The sequence below is a fragment of the Dasypus novemcinctus genome, chromosome 14 (genome assembly GCF_030445035.2).
Source record: "Dasypus novemcinctus isolate mDasNov1 chromosome 14, mDasNov1.1.hap2, whole genome shotgun sequence".
Taxonomy (NCBI): Eukaryota; Metazoa; Chordata; class Mammalia; order Cingulata; family Dasypodidae; genus Dasypus; species Dasypus novemcinctus.
The window spans coordinates 57,012,389-57,032,312 of NC_080686.1; the positions used below are offsets into that span (position 1 = coordinate 57,012,389).

At 36.0% G+C, this 19,924-nt stretch overlaps 1 protein-coding gene and 1 non-coding gene across 25 annotated transcripts in view; both read right to left on the reverse strand.

Annotated features, from left to right (window-relative positions):
- Positions 1–19,924, reverse strand: part of VIRMA (vir like m6A methyltransferase associated) — an 84,824-nt gene that overhangs the window by 41,323 nt on the left and 23,577 nt on the right. For all 24 annotated transcript variants that reach the window (XM_071207921.1, XM_058275739.2, XM_004474709.5 and 21 more), the window contains 7 exons: positions 18,402–18,450; positions 15,724–15,892; positions 13,327–13,449; positions 12,216–12,488; positions 8,971–10,111; positions 2,543–3,034; positions 1,445–1,599 (listed from right to left, as the gene is read on the reverse strand). In XM_071207921.1, the coding sequence (XP_071064022.1) occupies positions 1,445–1,599; positions 2,543–3,034; positions 8,971–10,111; positions 12,216–12,488; positions 13,327–13,339 (2,074 nt within the window). In that variant the 5' untranslated portion in view covers positions 13,340–13,449; positions 15,724–15,892; positions 18,402–18,450. The remainder of the gene's footprint in view (positions 1–1,444; positions 1,600–2,542; positions 3,035–8,970; positions 10,112–12,215; positions 12,489–13,326; positions 13,450–15,723; positions 15,893–18,401; positions 18,451–19,924) is intronic.
- Positions 13,136–13,242, reverse strand: LOC111759497 (U6 spliceosomal RNA). The gene has a single exon (XR_002793465.1). It is a non-coding gene; the product is annotated as a U6 spliceosomal RNA (small nuclear RNA).

Below are 19,924 nucleotides of genomic sequence, written 5' to 3' on the forward strand. Positions count from 1 at the left end.
CAATGGAAGATTATTCAGACATAAAAAGGAGTGAAGCTTGTTTTGATACATGCTGCAACACAGATGAATCTTGAAGACATCATTGAGTAAAATAAGCCAGACACAAAAGAACAAATATTGTATGATCTCATTTACACGAAATAATTAGAATAGGCAAATTCATAGTCAGAAACTAGAATACAGGTTATCAGGGATCAGGAATGGGTATGGAGAATGGGTAGTTAATACTTAATTGGAAAGAATTTCTGCTTGGGGTGATGGAAAAGTTTTGTAATACAGTGGTGATGGTAGCACAACATCATGAATGTCATTAACAGCACTGAATTATATATTTGAAAGGTGTTGAATGAGAAATTTTCAGTTGTATATGTTACCAAAATAAATTTTTTTAAAATCTTAGAACTGTACAAGACAAGCAGTGAACCCTAATGTAAACCTTGGACTATAGTTAGTACTATAATTATAATAATATTGCTTCATCGACTGTACCAAACTGTACCAAACTAATGCAAAGTGTTAATTAATATACATGAGTATCCTTGCTCCTAGGAAATATACATGGAAGTATTAAGTGATTAAGGATTATGATGTATATAACCTACTCTCAAATATTTAGGAAAAAAAATAGATAAGGAGGTGGATGATGAATGGATGGTGGATGGATAGATGGATGGACTGATAAATCAAATGTGAAAAATGTTAAAAGTTGGTAGATCTGGGTGGGAGAGTATGTTGAGGTTCAGGTTTTGCATTATTTTTTCAACTGTCCTTTAAGTTTAAAATTATTTCAAAATAAAAGTTAAAGAAAGAAGAAATAGAAGAGGTCATGTGCTATTTTAAAGCAGTTTTATAGTATTTCATCAATGTTATCAAATTTTCTACTTGATAAAGGCAAAGCTAGAAAGCAAAATAAAGTAACAAAAAATTATGATTAGATACTTTGAACTTTTCAAGACTGCCCACATAAAGTCTGCCATAAACTTCATGCAAAATTCATTCATATCCTTTAAAAAATAATGTTCATCTTCATTATTCTTCACTTTTGAGGATAGCACAAAGGTGCTAAATAACCAGAAATGGATTTGTAAAGTGTACACAGAACATAGTGTTGTATTTAGAAATACATACATAGCAAAACACAAACTCAAAAAACTACACCCGAAACTCAACTCCTCAGTTGTCTTTACATCACCACTTCCATTTCGATTAGAAATTTCAACCAACCACCAATGTCTATAGCTTTCCAGAAGAGGGTACTTTCAACAATTTGCTAAAATCTTTTAAGAATTCCGTATACGCTATCTTCATAAAAGGTAATTTAGGAAGTAAAAAACTGAGTATTACTAGTTACATTATCAAAACATGATAAAGCACTGATTACTGATATTCAAAGGCTTCTCTCTTCACATAACACAAAGGCCTAAAATAACTTCAGGTATCATACCTTGCAACTTAGCATTATTTTCATCTGCTTTACAAAGCTTCAAGAGAGATGCTGCATGTTGTTCCAGCATTTGGACATCACTAGAAGACTGAACCACCACCAAAATAAGTATGCATGCATAATTATAAGCTACTGACTTCTTAGACTTGGAATCACTGAAACGAAATAAGGTTTTCAAATTTTGGCACCAAAACAATTTTAAACATTGTTTTCTACCTGATTTTAAAGAGATGAAGGAAATTTACAATAAAATGTCTAAATTTACTGAAGATCAAAAAATCAGATTTTAGAATTCCTACCGATCATTTGAAAACAACTTAAAAATGTACATAAAGTCCACACATTACAAAAGGAAGTAAAATATTATTATAAATTAAGATCAGAAGAACCATGAAAATATTAATAAGTATACTTCACTAGCATTAAAAGTTAAATAGTATACTTCACTAGTCTCCTTTAAATTGCTTTTCCATTCTGGAGAAATATGAACAAGTGTGATGAATCAATCTACTGCCATCATCACTCAGTCTTTTACTACAGAACTAATAAGAAGTCACTGTTATTTGTCTTTCATTGGTCCCCAAGAGATACCTATTACTCAAGGAGTCCTACCATATCCCCACTGTGAGTGACACAGTTATGTGTCATGAAACAGGAAGGGGGCTATCTCTCTTTTCATACCCTAAAACCTTCTACCCTAGAGGAGAGTCTCTTCAAAACTATTATCATTCTTAATTCCCCCACCAGTCACAGCAATTCTGAAACCAGAGTACCATGAATAATTTAGAAGGATAAGGCAGAAGACTGCAAGATATTCCTCACTACTTCTACAGGGCTGCTACTGCACAAATCAGCAGAGCACTACAGCTGCCACATTTGTCTACACCATGGGAAACAGGAAGAATCTGCTAAAAGATCCAAGTCATTGCTTTACAACCATTCCTTATAGAGATTATTTCTGTCATTTTAATCCTTAAATAACAAGTTATGTGTTATGTAAAAAAATTAGTTTTTACTTTCAAAGCAATACCTCTCTTAAGAAACTAGCCCATTACTAATTTTCCAACGTAATAGAAAATTTAAGGAATAGAAAATTACCCTAAGGCTTCTTTGGAATAGTACTCCATTAGAGTAATAAGACTTTGGAGATTTTTCTCAAGACTGAAAACATGGCCAACAGCTGATCTTCCTACAGGATTAAAAGTAATCAAATAAAGATTATGAAGGGTTCCCAAGAGATCTGAATGGTCAGTTTCTTCACTAGCTGTACAACGCTGAAAATGGCTGAACAGTTCAGTAATACACTGTAATGTCTGTGTTGAGTCCTGTAGCCACAAGGCAAATGCATCATCAATAACACCATCAGACTGGAGACCCTCCTCTTCATCTTGATCGTAAAGGTGACATAGAGCTCTGATCAATAAATTTGTAGCTTCATATTCTGACATAAAAAAAAGAAGACCCTTTTGTGACTGTGCAAGAAACTTTAAAACGTCTTTTGTGGCTTGTAGCACACCAGGATGGGCACTTGTTACTGGAATTGACAGAAGCAAGGTAACCAACTCCAAGAAGTGATGACTGTGAAGATACCTGTAGAAAAGTTAATTGATACATATCAAATCAGGTCAAAGCATTCTTACTCAGTATTGACTACAGGGTAAAAAAAAATTTCAAGATAACATTTTATTAGCAGAATTAAATGAAAGCAGAATATAAAGTTTTTTGTTGGATGAAACTAGACACAGCTTTGCCCTTAGTTTTGATTCTAGTCAACCTGTATCCAAAATTAGCTTAGTGGGGTTTCTGACCAGTAAAAATCAAATGCACAAAATCAGAACTGAATGTCTTTTGGAGTCTGAATGACAATATTCTCATGTGAAATTCAGATTCATTTTGCTCGACAGAAACCTGCTGACTTCGCTCTGTATTTCTATAAAGGGTACAATTCTTAATGGCCACAGTTCTTATCCTCAGTAATATACAGTTTTAAATGAAAACATAATATGAGTTGCAAGTCTTCTCTGCACTGAGATAAATAAAAGTAGAAGTTCTGTAACGTTTTCTCCTAGCTAGCACTGAACAGATATTCAATAAATAAATATCAATAAATTTTCTCTTTCCAGAGTCAACCTTAACTTTAAATCTGGCCCTTGTTTCCAAGTCACTTATCAAATGCTCCTTTTGGATTATGGTCTCACTCTATTGATGGCATATCAGCATATCTGAATTCAGGAAAAAAATTAATATATATATCATAGAAAAATACAGTATATCTATGTATAAACTAATCTTTATGTATTCAATTAGTATATATATTAATTTGAATATACCCAACATCTCAAAATAGACAAAAATGTTATTGACAACCTCTTTAGACATCAGTTTCCTTACCTAAAAGGATTTCCTTACCTTAGGCCCTGCCATGTTTCAACTCTTTTCTAAAATCAACTTGTTCAAAATGAAACTTAAAGGTAAAAGATCAAAACAAAAAATAAAAGAAAAAAAAAAAGTATTTTTTCAAATATTTAAAAGTGGAGGGGAATCTTTCAAAATAACTTAATTTTTAGTCAAGAATATATAATTTTAATGCTAGAAAGAATAAAAATTTATAAAATACTGACTCCCTTCTCTTCACCTTTTTTTTTTTGTCTTTTTTTTTTTTAAGGATACATTCCCTTCACATGTTTGAAGGATGGTCACTGCAAGTGGTGACACACAGTTTCCTTAAACATCTAATAAAATATTACCAAAAAGTAGATTAAAGGTCAGTATTTATTTTCATCAAAAACTAAAACTGCATATGGGCTATACAGTTAGTAGTAATACTTTGACAATACTATTTCATAGTTTATAACAAAAAGTTCACAACAATGCAAGGTGTTGGTGGTAGGGTGATGTATGGGAGCCCTATATGATGAAAGGTGGGTTTTTCTGTAAGTTCACAATATTTACTATACAATTATTGTTTATGTATATTCACATATGAATGATATACCTCAATAAAATTTTATTTAAGAAAAAAATTAAAACTGCCTCCTCATATTACTGCTTAAACTCAGGCTTCTGCTTCATGATACAATTAATGGTCTGTCAGAAAAGAGTTAACAGAGAGGCATCAGTTTGTTTATCCTTAGAAAAAACTGCTTGGAAGGTTGGCCCCCAGCAGGCATCTGGGAATTTAGATTTCAGGAAGGTTCCCACCCCCTTATTGATAAGAATGGCTCCCTGTGCCTAAAACTGTTTATGCAAATAATATGCTTTGTGTGATCTCAAGAACATAAAAATGTATGCTCAACTGTGTGTATATATACACACAGGACCTAAAAGGATGTCATACTGTAAACTGCTTGAGATTCTGGGTGACTTTGGTGTTCACTGCTTCTTGTGCTTTTCAGTTCTCCATATTACACATTTAAAAGTTTGAAAAAAAAAAAGTTATTTAAAAAGATGTTTTATACTGAACACCTGCTTTCCTTTTAGGCATATGGAATTTCAGTATATGCTAAGCAGAGGGTACCTATTTATGTGGCTAGTCCCCAATAAAAAAAAAACACCTCTAATTAGTTTCTAGGTAGGCAATATTTCACACATGTTGTTATAATTTATTGCTGGGGGCATTAAGTACATCCTGTGTGACTACACTGGGATAGGATTCTGAAAGCTTGTGCCTCGTTTCCCTCAACTTTGCTCCATACACCTTATCCCCTTGTTGACTGTGCTGCTTTGCATCCTTTTCTGTACTAAATGATTAACTGTGAGTACAATGATAAGCTGAGTCCTGTGAATCCAACTAGCAAATTTAAGGGTGGTCTTGGGGTCCTCCAGCAAAGGATATAAGAGTCTTGCCAGCACTTCAAACTCAATCCATCCAAAATGCAATTACTTCTCCAAAATTCTATTTTACCAATATCTATCAATAAAACCACAATTCCAATTGTCATCCTAACTAGAGACATTACAACATCTTTAATTCCTCCTCTCTTCTCTTACCTACTAGGTTCAACTGTCAAATTTTAATCTTTCACAAATCCCCTTCACATTAGTACAATATTTGCCTTTCCATTTCCTTTTCCATGCCACTACATTGGGCCCAAGTATTTAACATCTAGTATCTAGAATCTTCAGACTAACTTATCTACTTGACTTTAATTTCTTCTACACTGCAATACATCTTGCAACATTTAAGTCTGGAACACTACTTTAATCATATCAGACATGCTATTCCAAAATATTATCTTCCCATTGTCTAAAAGTAAAATTCAAATTCCTTAGGCCAGCATTCAAGGCTCCCTTTTTCCTTTATCTACTCTGGTAATGGGAGAAAAAACACCATTTAACAAGCACTTAATTACTTTTTTCTCCTCGGTGACTGAAAGTATGCACCTTTTTCCTTACACTCCCTACCCTCAGTCATCCTACTTTATTAAAAAAAAAGATCAGTTAGAGGTACATCAATTTCTTTACAGTATTCCACACTACAAATGTATCTATATTTGCACCTTCATAAGATTTTCTTCCTCCTGCTCAAAGTCAAACCCTTGACCTCATCTTCTACCAGACCTTCTTGCTCCACTACTTATCTCTTACTTCTATATTGTAAATGTCTCTCTACTGACTTTTTAAATGAGTCATTCTTCCCACAAATGTATTCAGGCCTCTCATTTATAAAAAATAAAAATCCTTCATTACTAATCCCAGCATCTCTTAGCTGCTGCCTTACTTCTTACTTTCCCTCTTAGCCAAGTTTCTTAAAATGGTAACCTATAGTTTTCACATCTTCATTCCCCAGTTACGCTTCATCCACACATTCACCCCCACTACAATAAACTTCTCTTCCCAAAGCACCAACTACAATTGATGTTACAAAACCCAATAGATGATTTTCTGACCATTATCTTCTGAACTTTTCAACTGCATCTGATATGACAAACCAGTCAATACTTCCCAAAACTCTTTTCTTCCTTGGATCAAGTGGCATTATTCTCTCCTGATTCTCCTTAAGTCTTTCTATTCCTTGTAAGTAACCTGCCTACACTCCTCTTGCTTGGTCCACCACTTATATCTTACTGTTCTCCAAGCTTCCATCACTGAACCCTTGATCTTCTCATGACATAATCTGTGCAGGTTGCCAGTCTCCAACCTCAAATGTTCATTTGTGGTCTTTCTACCTTTCTTTGTCAGGGTTTTCCCAAAGCCATTAAAAAATGCTTACACCACAAGCAGGAACAGTTCAGAAACATTGAGGAGTTAAGTCCCCTGATGGACAATCTTCAACAAAGAGGAAAAAAGGTGGCCAAATGCCTCAGGCTGAGGTCTTTTAGTGAGGATATTTTACTCAGTCCCTTAGAAAGTCTCCAGGGGGATGAATCCCAATTATGCCTAGCAATAATAAATATAATAACACCTCCTTTACGGGTTTTCCTCCCCTCCCCATCTTACTCTGCTCACTTATTTCTGCTTCCTAAGATAAACTCTCAAATAAAAGACCCACACCCAAGACACTATGCTCTGCGGAAACACGAACTAAGCCAAGGTCTGAAGCCTTAGATAAAAACAAGAACGGATAAATATAGATTTAACAGTGGACAAGAACTCTATTTTCTGTTCATGTACTGTGCCCCAAATCAATGCAAAAAAAAAAAAATCACAGAAATAAAAAATACATTTAAAGATGTGGAGTTTTTTTTTTCATTTTTACATTAATTATAAAATTTATACTCAAAATGCCAAAGAAAAGTCCCAAAATAATGAAACGAAAAAACCTACTATGGGTGCTCTTCTTAAATAATGGTAACAGAAAACCAGAGAAATAGATGACAGAAACAAGGGAATTTTAACCAAAACAGTAAAATTAAATTAGAAAAATAAGTTTAAATTAATTAGAGGTATATGGTTACAAAGGGGTTCACACGGAAAAGCACTCCTCCTTCTTATGCCACCACCTTTCCAGAAGTAACTCAACAGTTTCTCCTTTATTCTTGCTCACAGACATGCTTATTCAAGCATTGTTTATTAGTATTTTTAACTTAGGTTCCTATTAGTACTTTAAATGCTAATACAATATATCTCATAATGACATGCTTCTCAACTTATTTGCAGAGTATCAATTTTGAAGTGGCAAATTATCTTTATACAGACCTGCATTAACTACAGACAGAAAAAAGCAAATCTAACCACATAAAACTACCTCCAATGATTTATGAAATATATTTGCCAAAAACAAACAAGTCGTATAAAGAATTCCTAAAACTCAACAACAAGAAGACAACCCAATTTAAAAATGGGCAAAGGACTTAAATACACAGTTCTCCAAAGATACAAACATGGCCAACAAACACATGAGAAGATGCTCAACAGCATTAGCAATCAGGGAGATGCAAATAAAAACCACAATAAGATACTACGACAAAACTACTAGGGTGACTATTATTAAAAAAACAGGGAGGAAAAAAACAGAAAATTACTGTTGGTGAAAATGTGGAGAAACTGGAACTTTGATGTGTTGTTGGGAATGTAAAATGGTGTAGTCACTGTAGAAAACAGTTGGAAAGTTTCTCAGAAAATTAAATATATTATACCATGCAACTCTGCAATTCTACTCTTTGGAATATACCCCAAAGAATTGAAAGCCAGGATTCAAACAAATCCCATACACAAATGTTTAGAGCAGCATTATTCATAATAGCCAAAAAGTAAAAGGATCCAAGTGTCTATCAACAAACGAAAAGATAAACAAAGGGAGGTATATACACAATGGAATACTATTCAACCATAAAAAGGAATGAAGTTCTGACACATATTACAAAATAGTGAATTCTGAAAATATTAAACTGGGAAGTGGACGTGGCTCAACTGATAGAGCATCCACCTACCATATGGAAGGTCCAGGGTTCAATACCCAGGGCCTCCTGACCCATGTGGTAAGCTGGCCCACACACAGTGCTGCCGTGTGCAAGGAGTGCCATGCTGTGCCCCACGCACAAGGAGCGCATCCCACAAAGAGAGCTGCCCGCATGAAGAAAGCACAGTCCGCCCTGGAGTGGCGCGGCACACACAGAGAGCTGATACAGCAAGATAACGCAACAAAAAAGAGACACAGTTTCCCAGTGCAACCTGACAATGCAAGCGGATAGAGAGGAACACACAGAAAATGGACACAAGAGAGTAGACAACAGGAGGGAAGAGGAGAGAAAAAAGAAAATATTAAACTAAGTCACATAAAGCCAGACACAAAAGGACAAATACTGTACGATTTCACTTATATGAAATAGCTAGAATAAGCAACTTTATGCAGAGAGAAAGTTAGAGAGTACTAGGGGTTGGGGATAGAAGAAATGGAGGAGTTACTGCCTAAAGAAGGAAGAGTTTGTTTTGGGTGATAAAAATTTTAGTAATGGAATATAGTAATGGTAGCATGACTGTGACTATAATTAATGCTTATCAATTGTACACTTAAAATTTTATGTTTTCTATATTTATATAACCATAATAAAATATATAAATTTTTTTAAAAACCCAAGTCTTACCTGAAGAGAACAGGGTATGGATCATCCCTCTCTGGAGGTCCAGTAATACGTGCCATTGTAGGGAAAGACTTAACAGGAGGTTGGACCATTGTATGAGGTGCAGTTTCCATTAAATGAAAAACTTCTTCTAGGAAGTTAATAAGCTTTTCTATTTCCCCTTCACTTATATTTGAGGATTCCAAAAGATCCATATCCATGGAAACCTCTACCTCATTTTCATATTCTGGGTTTGTTCTCTCAAGTCCAGCATCTGTGTCATGATCAGGTTCACTGTGATTAGGAACAGATGAAGTCTTCTCTGCTAAATGGTCACCAAGTCTTTTAATTTCTGATAATATTTCATAGAAATGGCATTTCTGAAGAATAGCTGAACCAGCAGTGACAACTCTCACAGTCTGATCTAACAATATGAGCTCCAGAAGTTTCTGATAACCACTTTTTTCACTCTGCCTACCTCTTAAAAAAGCTTCCATGCCTTCTGTCATATTGATGACACTGTCCAAAGCTTTAAAAGCATTTAACTTAAGAGAAGATGACACATGATCAGCAAACAAGAGTTCAAATAATCCATTGATCACCCCTGCTTGTAGCAGTCCCATGACTCCTTGTGACCCACATTCTGCTAGTGAGGACACTAATTTGGTCCCAGCTTTGAGCTGTCGGACATTTAAGGCAATGGGTTGGCGAAGGGCTACTTGTAAATTTAAAGCTTGCATGGTCCAGTCTACCAACTGGCCAAGGGAGTCTTGTTTTGTGCTTTTCAATTGCAAATAACTTAATCCCTTTATTATTAAACTTGGAATTTCTTCCAAAGCTGTAACCCATTTTGCACCTCTATCTTCCTGATACAAATCTAACAGTTCAGTTAACTTCAGTGAGGCTTCTACTGCCCCTGAATTTTCTTTATCTGGACCTTGATCCTTCATTCTACTGATTTCAATTTCAAAAGTAGTCTTATACGGACAGCTGAAGTATAACAGTGGTACAAGTTCCCTGTCATATGGATCATATGTCATAGGAGGAACTGAAGCTAAATCTTCAGGTGTGTATTCAACATCGAAGTTTGGATACTTAAATGTTTCACGTTCCAAGTCAGCAATTCCATCTTCATCACTGGAAATTTGTTCATATCCATCATCCCCTGAAAATTAGTTTGAATAATGTTTAAGGATTACATAATTGCTGTTAATGCATAAATTCTGGTTATCAAAAAAGTCTGACAGTATTTAATAATATAGCAAACATTAAGAATTAATGATTTCCTCAACAAAATTAACTTCTGCCCCAACATCTTACCAACCGTTACCAACATTTTATGATTTCTAACAGCATATGGACAAATTTCTTAAGGAAATACTTCTACTATATCTGGTCCGCTTTAAAACTAAATATCCTTTCCTCACATAAATAAAATGAGCTATGTCTCAAAGTAACAAAAATATCTCTCAGGAGTGGATGTGGCTCAAATGGTTGAACACCTGCTTTCCACACGGGAGGTCCTGGGTTTGGTCCCTGGTGCCTCCTAAAAAAAAACAGCAAGCAAACAAATGATAAAACCAACTCAGGGGAACTGATATGGTGCAGTGGTTGAGCACTGGCATCCTACATACAAGGTCTAGGGTTCAACCCCCTCCCTCGGTACCTCAAAAAAAAAATCTCTCAGGAAGGAATAAATAAAGTTTGTCCTCTAGAGAGGTGTGTTGTTGTTGTTTGTTTGTTTGTTTGAGGTACTGAGGTCAGAGACTGAACCCATATGTGAGGAGCAGGTACTCAACCACTTGAGCTATATCTGCTCCCCTCAAGATTACTTAAAAACGAACAAAAGAAAAAAAGTGAGGGGCAAAAATTATTAAACTTCAATAAGAATTAATTCTGTATGTTTTACAAAATTAGATATTTTCAGCAAAAACAATGTAGGCTCTTTTTATAACATTAATTTCACATTCCTGAAATTTTACTTCTCTAAATTTACCTGTCACAGGTTCCTGGATCTGTGTCATTTTTATGGAGCATTTGTTCATTTAAAATACTCAAATTTGCCAAAATAAGGCTTTCTTATCATGGCATGTGCAGCTTTTTCCTCTACATTAAATAAAACAATTAAAAACAGGAAATATGTTTTTACTTTCTAACACTACTGGAAAGTAATTGTCCGGCTGAGGTAAAATGGTGATGAGCAATAATTGCCTAGAGAAGGAAAAACACTCCTCCAGTATAAGCCCTCTTTTGACATTCCTTTGCTTATAACAATTTACTTAGCAATGGTACACCTACATCTGAAAAGATAAGGGCCTATAGGCACCTGACTCTGAAATAAGCCAGATGTCTTCTATTAAAAAATCAAATCAACCAGCCTCATTCTCTCACTTCTCTAAAAAAATGTCCTCTGATTAATAAAAGCTGTCTGCCTGAAATCTAACTGCTGTTTGCTGGTTAAATATATGAATCTAAAAAGGATTATTTAGTAGTCTGGATATAGGGAAACTATAAAAGGTATTACTCAATAATCTAATTATTTGAGCATTTTATAAAAAGGCCCCTGGTGATTCTGAAATGACCTCACCCTCAACTAATGTAGAAAAAAGGCAAAGCAGTTATTTTTAAGAATGCATTAACATTACAGGGCACTTCTTTGACAAATTAAAGAGACAATTAGATGGAATATCTCTAACTTTTTCCTTTCATAGGAAAAATATACTGAAGGATTGCATCATTCTGTCACATATCTGTATGTAACTAAGTTTTTTCCCCCTTAATTTCTGAAAGTAAATGTAGCATTTTTCTAAATTATCTGGGTAGCAGATATCTTCAGGGTTTCTACCCAACTTACACACCAACACTCCTTACTCTAAAAACAACCCTCCCAAATCCCTAATCACAATGTATTTTCTGTATGACCTTGCTTCCCTGGTCAAAGCTGATGGTATCAAGGACAACCCATAATAAATCAAACAATCTCTCTCACAGGAAATTGGAAATGGGACTGAGATCCAAACAGGAGTTTAATCTGCTTGTAAATACAGAAGATTAAAGCTGTGGGGTAAACAGTGAAACAGTTAGTTGACAGAGAACTAATAAAGTAGATACATAAAGCAAAGAAGAGATAAGAACTGGAGAGTTCTAGGCATTTCTTGAGGCCCAGTTACGTTCTGATTCTTGGGTTTCTTGAAACCCATTTATCTTCGGTTTATATTTTCTTTCACTGCTCAAAGCTGTATCAAGTTAATTCATAGTACTTAACCCACCTTCACCTTCCTCATCCTCTTCACCTTCTTCCTCTTCATCTTCCTCTTCCTCCTCAGGGATACTGTCTACTGTCTGACGATCATCCTCATCCTCATCCTCTTCCTCCTCTACATCCACGTCATCTTCATCATCTTCTCCTTCTTCTTGTTGTTCCTCTTCTACTTCTCCTTCATCAGAATACTGACCATCCTGGGGAACAGAATTCCGATCAGGAGAAATGGGCTCAAAGTAATCTTCTCTATTAGGAGCATCCTCTTCCTTGTCACCAGACACTGAAAAATTGAGATTTAAGGCACATACTATTTTAATGGTTTAAATAAAATAAGGTAACAGGATTGAATATTGCATACATTTAATGACATTTTGAAAATGACTTAGTTCACAAATATCCTTTTAAAAAAGTGTGAGAAATACCTGCTTTTAAACAAAAATAAAGAGTATATACCATACTACTTTGTATAGTGAGAATTATATACTATTTTATATGTTCTGGTACAAATAATTAATCTTCTGCCTTTTAGAATTAAATTACTGTACAGATCTTTGCCTCTTCAAATACATGCTGCTTTTTGTTACTGGTACTCTTCCATACATACCACTATGGTGCATTAACACTTTATTTTTCAAAGCAATGTTAACAAAGCCTCAAATGAATTAACTGTTTTTTTTTCTTTAATAGACTCACTTGCCAACAGAAAATCACAAAGGAAATACTGAATACTGCTCAAGATGAAAAAAATGGAGCATAAAGATTTTTTTATTAATCTTTTTAAAAAAAATTTTTTTAAATACTTTAGTTTACATAAATGTTACATAAAAATTATAAGGGATTCCCATATGCCCCACTCCCTAACCCTCCCACACTGTTTCACATTAACAACATCCTTTATTAGTGTGGTACATTTGTTACAATTGATGAAAAACTAGGGAATGCTTTATGAATTTGCATGTCATCCTTGCACAGGGGCCATGCTAATCTTCTCTCTATCATTCCAATTTTAGTATATGTGCTACCGAAGTGAGCACTCATTAAAATTTGAGTAACATATGAAATTTTTCCTTAAACAAAAAAAGTAGTATTGCTACTAACTGCACTTGTTTTATCTATACCTGGCACAGGCATGGGATCATCTTCATCATCATCAGGTGGAGGAGGTCCTGGAGGAGTTCTTGGTCCCCTTGGTTGTGGTCTTGGAGGGCTTCCATTAAACTGATCTTCTTTCTCCCCATCAGCTAGAGTTTTATTACAGAGAGAAAGAGAGCTTTCAAATTATTTAAGTTCAGTGAAATGCATACATGATGAAAATGCTTTTCATCGTGAGTTTTTCATCTTTTGAATTTATTGGTAATAAAGATAATAAAACTTTACTTTCTGACATCCTAATCTGAATTAGAAAAGTTTGAAATTCTCACTTCCTAGATATCAAAATAGAACGTATGCACTCTTGGGCATTATCTCAGAGAAATGAAAACTTATTTTTATGCAGGCTACAGCAAATTCAGATTTGGCCAGCGAACCTGGTCTGCTGCATTGGAGGGGTCCCTCATTTCCAGGCTAGTGGGATAGCAATATTGTTTGCAGAGAGAGCCAGCAGAGATTTTTTAAAGATAATCTGCCTTCTGTAACACACTCCCCACCGCTCTAGGCTGGATGCTGAGGAAGCTGAGGGAGGGAGGGTATGGCCAGCTAAGGGTGCAGAATAGCCTCTGAGAAAGTTTGTGAGGCTTGACCAGCCCTAAGGATACTGCTTCTGTACTGCCTACCCATCTGAGGAGTTACTCTGAAAACATTCACCACAAGCACTTGGGGTCTCAGCTGAGAGGTCTGTCAAAGAGCGTCATCTACTGGCCAGCCCAGAAAAGTACACAAAAAGGCAAAATTAATAATAAATAAAAGCCAGCAGGTACCTTTCCTGCAACGTTCTTCAAGGCCCTTGAAAAACGGCCTCCGCCCCATTATTGGATCCTTAGCCCTGGTTTGAGCAGTTAAACAGGGGCAATCCTAAATATCTACAACAAGGTGAACCAAGAGTCAAGGATCAGTGGTAGCACACAGCTACTTAACAGTAAATCCCTAGGCAAGAGAGAGAAACTGAATATAAGAGTAAACTCAGCATCAGAATCGGATACCTAGATATCAGCAAAAAATTGCAAGCCATACAAAAAAAAAGGAAAATATGCCTCAGGCAAAGGAACAAATCAAAGCTCCAGACAAGAGAGGACTTGAAATACCTGATCAATAAGGTTCATACAAATCTCCTAAATCAAATCATGGCATTAAAGAACAAAATGGCTAAAGAAATAAAAGACATTAAGGGACTCTCTCTGCCTAGAGGTGCCCGCTCCAAATTCTGGTATGTATTTCTGTCTTTCTCTCCCATTTCTCAGCAAGCACTGTTCTTTCCCTCATTTTCCAAATAAATTCTTTCTACTGGCCTTAAAAAAAAAATAGGACATTAAGAAGACATTGAGGGGAGCAGGTGTAGCTCAGTGGTTGAGTGCCTACCCCCATGTATGAGCTTGTGGGTTTGATCCCTGTACCTCCTAAAAACAAACAATAAAAGCAACTCTCATTGGGGAGCAGGTGTTACTCCATGGTTGGGCACCTGCTTCCCACGTACAAGGTCCTGGGTTCGAGATCCCAGTACCTCCTAAAAAGAAAGCAAGGGTTTTGAACGAATGCTAATTCAAGTTGTGTTGTCTTAGAGTATTATCTTTTCAAAGTACTGCCAGTTGAAAGGGGAAGCATTATGTTTACAGATCTGTTTTGAAATGTTTGCCAAATTCTGGGCAGGATCTTAAATAAAGATGCTTGTCTCCAGTATCCAAAAAAATTAATTAATAAAAAAGAGAAATGCAGATCATTTTATTCATGCTCATAAAATGCTAATTGTAAAGCAAAATATTTTTCCCTAGTGACCTCAATTATAATTTTAATACATGTTCCTGAATCTCCCTTCTTTACAGTCATTAATACTGGAATGAGAAGAGACTATAGGAAGCATGCACAGAGGCCCCTGCCTTAGGGGAAAGCCAATGAAATTTACCAGAGTACTATTTTTGTCTCCAATTAATGAGCAAAAGTTCAGCACTGGCTAAGATTTATACATCCAAACAGATCTGAAACTCACTCCTGAAAAAAATAATTCTATTAAAATGAATATTGCAGGAATATATACCAAACTTACTGTCTATCCTTCAGTTCCTTTAGAGATCATTTTAATAATTAACCATGACAAGCACTGGAATGCATTTTATCATTAAAGTTTTTTAAATGGGGAGGGAAAAAAACCCTCAGATCAATTTTTTAAAAAGCTCTCTAATAAACACAGGAAGAAAATAAAATGCAACCCCTGCAACATAAAAACTCTAATAGAAAAGAGTAAGAGACAGAGGGACAAGTTGTCAAGTTTTAAGCAAGTTTCAAAGGGAGAAAAGCTTTTTGAATGAGTTTTTCTATAATCATGGATACAAGTTTCATTGGCAAAGGTAATATAAAGTTCTCACCATGTTTTGGATTCCTTTTCAAACTTTGCTGTGGTTGGGGAGGAGGTGGAGGTGGAGGTGGTGGTGGTGGAGAATCTCTGTCATGACTTATCACTCTATCAACTGATCCATATATTGCCAATGTCAGACAATTGTACCAGCCTCTCAGTACCAAACCATCAGTATTCACCTGATTTTTAGGGAGGAAAATCTTTTAAATTATGATTTTAATATGCAGAAGTACAATTATATCAAATTAGTTTGGGATTCATCTAAACTCATTAAAAATACATTGAAAATGCATAGATAAACATTAGTGGAAATTTACCAGAAGGCACAGTTTTTATATGGCCCTCCAGAATTACTATAACTAAATCAGTCCTAAGATTCCCAGTCCTATAACTTGTCAACCCTGTTTAAAAATCATAACCAGATTCCAAACCATGATGAGAGAAATGCAAATGAAATTAAGCAGGCGTAATTGCCAACTAGCAGAGCCCAATAGATAACAGAGGTTATGGAGGTCCATAAAAGCACAATTTGTGCCCAGTCATAAGAACTGGAACATCTATAAAAATGTACAGCATTTTTCTTACATGCCCAGCTCACACATATAGGTATATTTATGTACCCACAATGTACTTAAAAAGTAAGGGTAACCCAATGGCATTAAACAAATTGTTTTTGCAAAGAAACTTTCTCAAAAAAAAAAAAAAAACTTTACTAATGCCATTAAACCTCAATATTTCTTTATGAAATAAAAATAGTATCTGTGCTTTTGAGAACATATCTAAATTATTTGATAGATTGTTACAATAACTATGAGAGGTAGAGCAAATCCTATCTTTCCCTTTTAACAAATAAGAAAATCAGAGTGTCAGTACAAAATCCTAGACTAGAAACCAAAGCCGTTAACTTCTGAGTTCTCTTTCTACTCTACCATGTTTTGTAAAGATGATGTAATAAGCGGCAGTGGGTGCCCTTCTAGCAGCACAATAACGAAGAAAGAAATTACTATTCCCATTGCTAGACTGCAAGGGGAAACTGGGGACCAGAAGAAAGGTTCAAAGAATATTCCCACCCTCCTACATCAGAGGTCCTGGTTTCCTGTGCCTTCTAAAGAAACAAGGAAGGGGAACAGACATAGCAAGTGAAAAACCACAAGGGGGGGGGAAGAAGTGAAGCAAATAAGTAAATAAATAAAATCTTTATTTTTTTCTTTAAAGATTAATTTATTTTATTTCTCTCCCCTCCCCCACCCAGTTGTCTGCTCTGTGTCCACCCGCTGTGTGAAGTCCCGTGAACTCCCGTGATGACCCCATCCTTATCAGCAGCACCGGGAATCCCCGTCTCCTTTTTGTTGCATCGTCTTGCCGTGTCAGCTCTCCCTGTGTGTGGCGCCATTCTTGGGCAGGCTGCACTTTCGTGCTGGGCAGCTCTCCTTACGGGGCACACTCCTTGGGCGTGGGGCTCCCCTACAAAGGGGATACCTCTGCGTGGCAGGGCACTCCTTGCGCGCATTAGCACTGCACATGGGCCAGCTCCACACAGGTCAAGGAGGCCCAGGGTTTGAACCTCAGACCTCCCATGTGGTAGACAGATGCCCTATGCACTGGGCCAAGTCCACTTCCCTAAATAAAATCTTTTAAAAAAAAGAAAAAAGAAAGACTATCCCCAGAAAATGATTTACTCTAAACAGGAACATCACTGGAAAGAAGATAAACAGATAAGGAAAAGAATTTTCAGTCTAAACAATATACAGAGGATTAAATACCCCTCAAAAAAAAACAAACATCAGGCTGACTAATCCCACACTAGACCACATACTAGATCATTATTATTTTTATACTTCAGATCTCTACGATAGATGCTTCTAAAAGGACACTTCATATGCTAGAAAAAGGCATACTTTAGATATGAAAGGAAGAAATATTAAAAAAAAAAACAACTTAATTAAGGCACAGTAGTATCTCATAACACTTTACCCACCTGTAATCTCCTGTACTTGACAACTTAATTGAAAGGTAAGGGGAAACGGACTTTGGCCCAGTGGATAGGGCATCCGCCTACCATATGGGAGGTCCGCGGTTCAAACCCCGGGCCTCCTTGACTCCGTGTGGCGCTGGGCATGCGCAGTGCTGATGCGCGCAAGGAGTGCCGTGCCAGTGCTGATGCGCGCAAGGAGTGCCGTGCCACGCAAGGGTGTCCCCCGCGTGGGGGGGCCCCACGCGCAAGGAGTGCGCCCGTGAGGAAAGCCGCCCAGCGTGAAAAGAAAGAGCAGCCTGCCCAGGAATGGTGCCGCCCACACTTCCCGTGCCGCTGATGACAACAGAAGCGGACAAAGAAATAAGACGCAGCAAAATAGACACCGAGAACAGACAACCAGGGGAGGGGGGGAAATTAAATAAATAAATCTTTAAAAAAAAAAAAAAAAAGAAAGGTAAGAAAGCAAAGATGCTAGCCACTTCTAGACCCAAGTATAAAATTAGGGGAAGAAAGAGCTCGATAGTCAAAGAATGACATTAGAATGCCTTTGTTCCATTTTAGAATAGTTTCTGGATCTAAAAGCCATCAGACAAGAAATGACAATCTTCCGTAACATTAGATTCAAAGAGACTTTTTTCCTCACATTCAAAAACTTTGAATGCAGATGAAAACAAATAAGTAGTGACAAGGTGAAAAGTGATTTCCATAATTACCTTTGAGTTGGGTCTAAAAATGATGGAAGTATTCTCATCATATTCCAGGCTGCCAAAAGAATAAGAATAAATTTATAAGCATAAATAATAACAAAGATCATGAAGAGGTCTTTCTAGATTCAAATATTTTAAAATATTCACAAATGCTAGACTTTTTAAAAATAAACCAGAAAGTTTGAATTTAATTTACTCCCACAAAAATTGCACCATGAAAAGTGTAAAATAACCACCACCCCCCCCCCAGATTCTGATCCAACTGGTTTAGGGTGAGTCTACTTATCAGTCTTTTTTAAAAAGCACCCCAGGGCATCATCATTAGCCATTAGAGAAATACAAATTAAAACCACAAGGAGATACTACCTCCACCTACTAGAAGACTATTATTTGTAAATAAATAAATAAATAAACAAGTGCTGCTGAAATACAGAGAAATAGGAACCTTACTGATGGGAATGTAAAAGGGTACAGTAGATCTGCTGTAGAAAACATTTTGTTGGTTCCTCAAAAAGTTAAACATAAAGCTACCATATGACCCAATTATCCCACCTCTAGGTATATTCCCAAAGGAACTGAAAACCCAAAAGATGCAAACTGATAATTGTATGCCAATGTTCATAGCAGCATTGTTCACAATAGCCAAAAGATGGAAGCAGCCCAAGTGTCCATCAACAGATGGATAAATAAAATGTGGTATACACATACCATGGAATATTATTCAGCCATTAAAACCAATGAAGTCCTGATATATGCTACTAAATGGACGAACCTTGAAAGACATCATGTTGAGTGAATAAGTCAGACACAAAAGGACAGATATTGTATGATTCCATTTACATGAAATATAATTCATAGAGACAAAAAGTAGAGTTTGGTTACCAGGGATGGGATAGTAAAACAGGAGTTATTTCTGAAAAGTTCTGGTGATGGATGGTGGTGAGGGTATATAGAATGTGATTAATCCCACTGAATGGTATGTTTGGGTGCAGCTGAGATGGGAAAGTGTATGTTGTATATATATTTCCACAATTAAAAAAAAAAGTGGGGCTAAGGATACAATAACTAAATACAATGAATAATCCTGAACTGGATCCTGGACCTTGTAATAATGGAAGAGAAAAGACCCAAATGGGCCTTACTGGGACAAGGAAAAATTGAAATATAGACTGTAAGCTTTATAACGACGTTAAATTTCTTGAACTTGATAACTACATATAAGGTAGTTATATAAGCGAATATCCTTGTTTCTAGGAAAAGTACCTGAAAATATTAAAAGTGATCAAGGAACATGATGTATACAACCTACTCTCAAATATTTAGAAAACAGATATATAGATACATATAGATGGACAGATGGCTGGATGGAGTTATTCGGCAAATTTGGCAAAATGTTAAAAATTGGTGGATTTGGGTATCTAGGTAGGGGGGTATGCTGGTGTTCTCTTTAGGGGTTTGATATTGTTTTTGCAACTGTCCTGTAAGCTTGAAATTATTTCCAAATTAAAAGTTAAAAAAAAAAATCAACC